The sequence below is a fragment of the Mesocricetus auratus genome, unplaced genomic scaffold (genome assembly GCF_017639785.1).
Source record: "Mesocricetus auratus isolate SY011 unplaced genomic scaffold, BCM_Maur_2.0 Super-Scaffold_100008, whole genome shotgun sequence".
NCBI classification, from domain to species: domain Eukaryota; kingdom Metazoa; phylum Chordata; class Mammalia; order Rodentia; family Cricetidae; genus Mesocricetus; species Mesocricetus auratus.
In genome coordinates, this window is record NW_024429192.1 from 77961359 (window position 1) to 77968049 (window position 6691).

The window sequence follows — 6691 nt, forward strand, 5'->3', positions numbered from 1 at the left end:
CAAATGAGAAAAAAACAGCAGAGTAGATGGGGCTTCTACAGTTCCAAAGGGTCCTGACTTAGTATTTTTCCATTAAAAAAGAAAATTTAACACAGATCTCTGCTTAAAGATCTGTACAGAGCAGCAGGCCAGAGTTCCCTAGAGACACCCCTGCAGCTGTCTGCAGGCAGGTAACTAACTGCTTTATTTAATTTCCAAATATTTTATGTGTATAACTGTTTTACCTGCATGTGTATCTGTGTACTGCCTGAGTTGCCTGGTACCCAGAGCCCAAAAGAGGGAGTTGGACCCCTAGAGCTGGAGTTACAGATGATGGTGAGCCACCCAATGGATGCTGGGAATTGGACCTGTGTCCTCTTCAAGAGCAACCAATGTTAACCCCTGAGCCGTCTCTCTAGACCAGTACCTGCTCCTTCCTGTTGCACACGGTCACCCTTTTGGGGAGCAGCATGTGCTGGTTCCGTCTGTCTTCAGCCAGCAGAAACATGCACTATTCATGCTAAAAATACAAATGTCCATTCAATGTACTCAACCTCACAGTTTCCCAATAATCAAGAAGACACCAAGACGAAACCACAGGGGGTTGCACAGGAGGAGGAACCCTGGGATCTCTGGCCAGGAAACCTAGCTATATTGGTGAGTCCCAGGCCAATGAGAGACGCTGCCTCAAAAATCAAGGTGGATAGAACCCGAGGAATCATAACTGAGGCTCTCCAGCCTCCACATCCACACATGCATAAGCACATATATGAACATGCATACACACCCAGATACGAAGAAAGTACAGATGAGATCAATTAAGTCTAAATCATTGTGAATATCAAATACTCGGGGTCAGGGCTGCCTAAGCTCTGATCATCAAGTGAAGCTCCCTCCCCCATGCTTGTCTCCACCTAAGGGCTACAACGCTAAGATCACCCAATGCTCAGGATGAAACCAACAACCAGAAGGTGAAATGCTTGTGGAATGGCAATCAGTCACAGGGCCACTCAGACCCCAGGGCCTGGGTCCCCTCAACCTTGGCTGTACAAGGCCTAGAATTGGAGACAGAGAGAAGACAGGTGGCCAAAGTGGGGATGAGGCTCATCAGCCACCTGGAAGACAGGTGGCTCAGCTGACCCCTGGGCAGAGAGACATTAGACCCAGCTAACATTACAGCAGAAAACCCACCCCGGATTTCTGATCAAAATACTTGCTACTTGTGGGATACATTTCCCACTGCGAGCATCCCTTGGAAAACCATAGCTTACGTTCGCTGTGTTCCTGGCGCCCTACTAAAACTGACTGAGAAAACTCAATGTTCAGTCCTAAAGCCAGCACCAGCCAAAACAAGCAAGAGCATCATCACTTGCTTCTACAAATGGGTAAAGGTTTCTTACATAAAAAGTAAACAGTATTATAATCCCTCCACACTTCAAAAAAAAATGTGTCAGTGGGTGAAAAACAGCATTCACACTGGAAACTTCCATAAAATATGTGTCTAGCTGGACCGTTTTCACTGCCTACATGTGGGAGGAAAAAATACCCAGCAAAAAAATGGTTAATGCTGGCCTTAAAAAGGAGGCTGGCCAGAGCCCAGTGAGTAGGCTTGGGAAGTCTATAAAGGAGGCGCTGTGCCAAGGGGGCCAGATGCTGCGGGACAGCCACAGGCATGGTGAGCCTGCTCCCTTCTAGACAAGTCTTTCTTCTCCTCCTCTCCTGCTGTCCCTGCTGGGCACCACCCCCAAAGTGCTGCAAGTCCAGGGCCAATAGCCTACGGGCAGGCTCCGGGTACTCCTCCAGCAGATGGTCCGGTGACACGGTGGCACAGGTAAGATTCAGGCTCGTGCCCCAGGTTTCGGGGCTGTATCTGGCTGGGCACTACTTGCTGTGCTATGCTGGGAATGGTGGAGCAGGCATGCACCCCTCAGTCTCCAGGGACAGCATGCTAGGTGTGACTGAGGCAGGGGCTCTACCCAAGTACAGGCAACACCATGTCCATCTAGAGCTCCGCACTCATGTTCCGGCTACGCCCTGTAACACCACGTTGCTGCTGCGCTTTGCCTGCCAGGGGATTCCTGGTGGCTCAGCAGTTCCTGGGACAGGGGTCTTGTAAGCCAGGCAAAAATCTGGCCTTGTTTCCCCAGATCTGGCACACAAGAGAAAAATCAGAAGGACACTAGCGTTGATCCTTGGACCAGCAGAGTGGCAGTTTGGATCAAGGGCATAACCCAGGGTGTCATCTCCGCCACTGCTCCCACCAGAATGGTTGAGCAGCTCTCAGGAGAAAGCTACCCAGGGCTCCGCTCCCCTTAAGCTGCTGCAGTTACGACCGAACCTCTGAGTTTCCACATTTACACATTGCACTCTGGGTGAGTACTTTTAAATTGTGAGGTTTTGTTTGTTTTGAGGCAGGGTCTCACTGTGCAGCCCTAACTGGCCTGAAACTCACTACACAGACCAGGCTGGCCTCAAACTTACAGAGATCCACCTGCCTCCGATTCTTTTGTGCTGGGATTAAAGTGTGTGCCACCAGGCCCAGCTGTCTCATTGGATTGCAAAAGAAATAAAGTGAAGCCGTCCACACTGTAGTTGGACTGAGAAAAGTGGCATTTCTATGGCTCAAATGGGCACTACTTGTGAGAGCTGGGTTGCCCACCACATCCATACTTCCAGGACAGGATGTGGCCATGGCAGTGAGCTGTCCCTCCATTCTTCCTCCCCTTATTTTATTGAAACAGAATTTAGGGAGAGAAAGGCCAATACACCTCAGGCTTGCCCTTGCTTCACCTCAAAACCAAAAGCAACGCCCATAAAAAAAAAAGAAAAACAGAAGAGATACATTTTCAGGAGCCAACCCTGTCCATCCTGTCTTCTTACCCTGGGTGCTACTGACTGTGGGTAAGGAAGCTGGGACAGTAGCTGCCCAGGGCAATATGGACACTGAGTAGCATCCCTGGCTTCTACCCACTAAATGCCAGTACCCTCTCCCACACTGGGACACCCCAGGGTCTCCAGCTACTGCTAGGGCTACTGAGAACCCAGAGCACACTACAGAGAACCCTGGGGCTCAGAGTCATACAAGCTAGGAAACATCCCCAGTCATAGCCTCCAAGCCACAAATGAAGCCCAGCTTCCAGGATATAGCCCCTAAAATGTTATATTTCACAAAAATTTGTGAAAAAGGACAAAATATTCTCCTTCCTTCACTCCTTTCTTCCTTATCCCTTGAAAAGGAATCTCAGGTTACTGCCCGAGATAGTCTCAAACTCCTGGACTCAAGGGATCCTTCTACCTCAACCTCCGGAGTGGCTGGGCGGATGAGGAGTCATTCTCAACTATTTAGTGCGTGTGCATGTGTGTGTGTGTGTGTGTGTGTGTGAGAGAGAGAGAGAGAGAGAGAGAGAGAGAGAGAGAGAGAGAGAGAGAGAGAGAGAGAGAGAGAGAGAGAGAGAGATGCCGAAGATAGAACCCATAGCACTCATGAATGACACATAAATGCTTTACCACTGAGCTACACCCCAGCCCTCAAATGACAATTCTTATTCTTTATTCTTTTTTATTCTGTATTAGGGGGCGGGTGTTTATCCCTGGCACCCACACTCAATACTGCCACCAGTCAAAGAGCAAAACTTCTCTTACCATTTTACTAAGAGAAAAGTCAGCTCCCATTCCATGGGTTTCTTGGAGAAAGACTGGGTTTTTCCTTCCCATGTCACATCTCTTTCCAACAGCTGCTGAAATTAATGAGACTTCCTGTCTCGACAAACAGTAGTTTTCCTCAAATTCCCACACCACACATTCACGTTATTTCAGGAGCCAGCAATCTGACGGGTTGCACTGCATCTCCCATGACTCACAGACTGTCGCCAACCCCGGACACCCTTAGGGGACACAAAGGAACACTCCCATATCCATCTCTTCTGCTCCAGCTCAGGGGCACCCATCTCTCCAAGACGGTGAAAGCCTGAGTCCAGGCAGGCTCTGTTATCGCTCATGCACTACACCTGGCTCCCTCCGGACACCCGGGGTTCCAGATGCTTAATCCTGTCCTGTCTGCCTCCACAGGTGCCCAGAGAGTGCGCAGGCAGCAGGTGTGGCTGCCCAGCACCTGCACAGACATCGGAGACCCTGTCTGCCCTTCTGGTTTTAAGAGACTAGCAGGCTCCCAGAACGAGTTTCCCTGCTTTACAAATGCCTGGCTCACTCCCAAGAGAATCACCTTTCTTTGTGAAGATGCAGCTGTTGCTTAAAACAGACTTCTGTGACCCTTTCAGCAAGTCCTGAAAGCTGCCGAGGGAAGCCATGGATGCAACTACTCCAGCCCACACTGTCGGTGTGGAGATCTACCTAGGTCCCACGTGGCCAGCCCCTTCCAACAGCACCTCCCTGACCCTCAACTTGTCCCTCCCGCTGCAGGAAGACACCCTGGGGAACCTCACGGGGCACCTCTCTGAGCAGCAGCAGTACGTGATCGCCCTCTTCCTCTCCTGCCTCTACACCATCTTCCTCTTTCCCATCGGCTTTGTGGGCAACATCCTCATCCTGGTGGTGAACATCAGCTTCCGGGAGAAGATGACAATCCCAGACCTGTACTTCATCAACCTGGCGGCGGCCGACCTCATCCTGGTGGCCGACTCCCTGATCGAGGTATTCAACCTGGATGAGCAGTACTACGACATTGCTGTGCTCTGCACCTTCATGTCCCTCTTCCTGCAGATCAACATGTACAGCAGTGTCTTCTTCCTCACCTGGATGAGCTTCGACAGGTACCTGGCGCTGGCCAAGGCAATGCGCTGCAGCCTCTTCCGCACCAAGCACCATGCCCGGCTCAGCTGTGGCCTCATCTGGATGGCCTCAGTGTCGGCCACGCTGGTACCCTTCACGGCCGTGCACCTGCGGCACACTGAAGAGGCCTGCTTTTGCTTTGCTGATGTCAGAGAGGTGCAGTGGCTGGAGGTCACGCTGGGCTTCATTGTGCCCTTCGCCATCATTGGCCTCTGCTACTCCCTCATCGTGCGGGCCCTCATCCGGGCCCACAGGCACCGTGGGCTGCGCCCGCGCAGGCAGAAAGCCCTGAGGATGATCTTTGCCGTGGTCCTCGTCTTCTTCATCTGCTGGCTGCCGGAGAATGTGTTCATCAGTGTCCATCTCCTGCAATGGACGCAGTCAGGGGACACTCCCTGCAAGCAGTCTTTCCGTCATGCTTACCCCTTGACAGGCCACATTGTCAACCTTGCAGCCTTCTCCAACAGCTGCCTGAACCCCCTCATCTACAGCTTCCTTGGAGAGACCTTCAGGGACAAGCTCAGGCTGTACGTGGAGCAGAAGACGAGCCTGCCAGCTCTGAACCGCTTCTGCCACGCCACGCTCAAGGCGGTCATTCCCGACAGCACAGAGCCGTCAGATGTCAAGTTCAGCAGCGCTGTGTGAGAGGGACCTCCCTGAGGGGGGAGGATGGGGGTAGAGGCAGGCTGGTGCTCAGGGGCAGCACACACCCAGCACAGGTGGTGGGTAAACTGAGCCATGTCACACTCTCAAACGCCCATGGCTTGGGGAACGTCACACTGCTGGGTCATCTCTAGGGCTGTTGGGATCCTTCCTAACTATCCAGCTCATGGATGCTGCAACCCAGATTCAAGGGCCCAGGGCAGCAGGTCACGTGACACTGACTGCTGAACTCAAAGGGCACCCTACAACCTGCAGCTTGGTTTTCTCTCCATACCCTACGTCCCCAGAAGATGATTCTGCTGTTCACAAGTGACAGCCAAAAGGATAGGCCACCCTAAGGGAGCTCCTGGGTAAAGGAGTCTAGAGACGGAATATATGTACCAGACCCAAACTGGCTGCATTTCCTTTGCCTGCGATGTCTAACTGACCATGTACACAGTGCACGCAAAAGCTAAGGGACACCAGAGCCCTTTTCTGCCTTCTAGAAGAAGGCTGCAGGGCCACCCCAGCTGCCACTCCTAACTCGTGAGTGACCCGCGTGTCTGAGCTGGGAAAGGCCCTTTAGCAAAAGTCCTGCCTGCTCTGGGACACTTGCTTATGTGAAGGAGGAGGCTGGGGGTGCTGCAGTACAGGTTAGTGGGGTGCCACCATGAGCGTGTGGATCAAGGACTTGCTTCTGCGAAATAATACTGGGGGCAGTGAGGAGTAATGGCTCTCATTCAAATGTAAAAGAGAAGAAAGAGAACTAAGGACTGTGTATTCATTCAGTGTCTGAATAAAGTGTAGTCACGTGGTGATTCTTCTTTGCTCTGTGGTTTCTGGAAATGGGGGGCACAGGTGAGGCAGGGACAAATGAAAAAGCCACACGTATGGCCCCTTCCTTGCAAAGGAAACTATGCCCTTAGCTTCACACACTTGTGTGCCCTGACCACCCTCCTGTGCACCAACAGGCTACACCTGGCACTTCTGGGATGGTGTGGGCTACATGCTGTGTGGCGCCTGGGCACCCTTTTTCCTACTTATGCTGACAGCCACACTTTGCCTGATGTAGGGGTCTGCACAAGACAGTCATCTATCCCTAGGAGACGCTGGACTGGGAGATGACATGTCCAGGGCTGGGAGTCACAAAGCATCCCTGGAGCCAGAAGGGAGGGCCGCTGGTCATGTATCACAGGGCAGGCTGCTTCATGCTCAGTCCCCACTCCCTGATCGCCCACCTGGGCAGCTGCCCATGTTAGGAGATCCACTGCTCTGGCCAAGG

General features: G+C 52.2%; 2 protein-coding genes across 3 annotated transcripts in view; one reads left to right on the top strand and one right to left on the bottom strand.

The window, feature by feature from the left end:
- The window catches only part of CUNH7orf50 (chromosome unknown C7orf50 homolog), a 103937-nt gene that overhangs the window by 60965 nt on the left and 36281 nt on the right, over window positions 1-6691 (bottom strand). The gene's annotated exons all lie outside the window — the stretch shown is intronic.
- Gper1 (G protein-coupled estrogen receptor 1) lies at window positions 1607-6227 on the top strand. 2 transcript variants are annotated; one of them, XM_013120472.3, is made up of 3 exons: window positions 1607-1810; window positions 2127-2351; window positions 4048-6227. In XM_013120472.3, the coding sequence occupies exon 3, from the start codon at window positions 4285-4287 to the stop codon at window positions 5410-5412; it is 1128 nt and encodes a 375-aa protein (XP_012975926.1). In that variant the 5' UTR covers window positions 1607-1810; window positions 2127-2351; window positions 4048-4284; the 3' UTR covers window positions 5413-6227. The 2 variants fall into 2 exon arrangements, with proteins under 2 accessions (XP_012975926.1, XP_012975927.1); XM_013120473.3 differs by lacking the exon at window positions 2127-2351.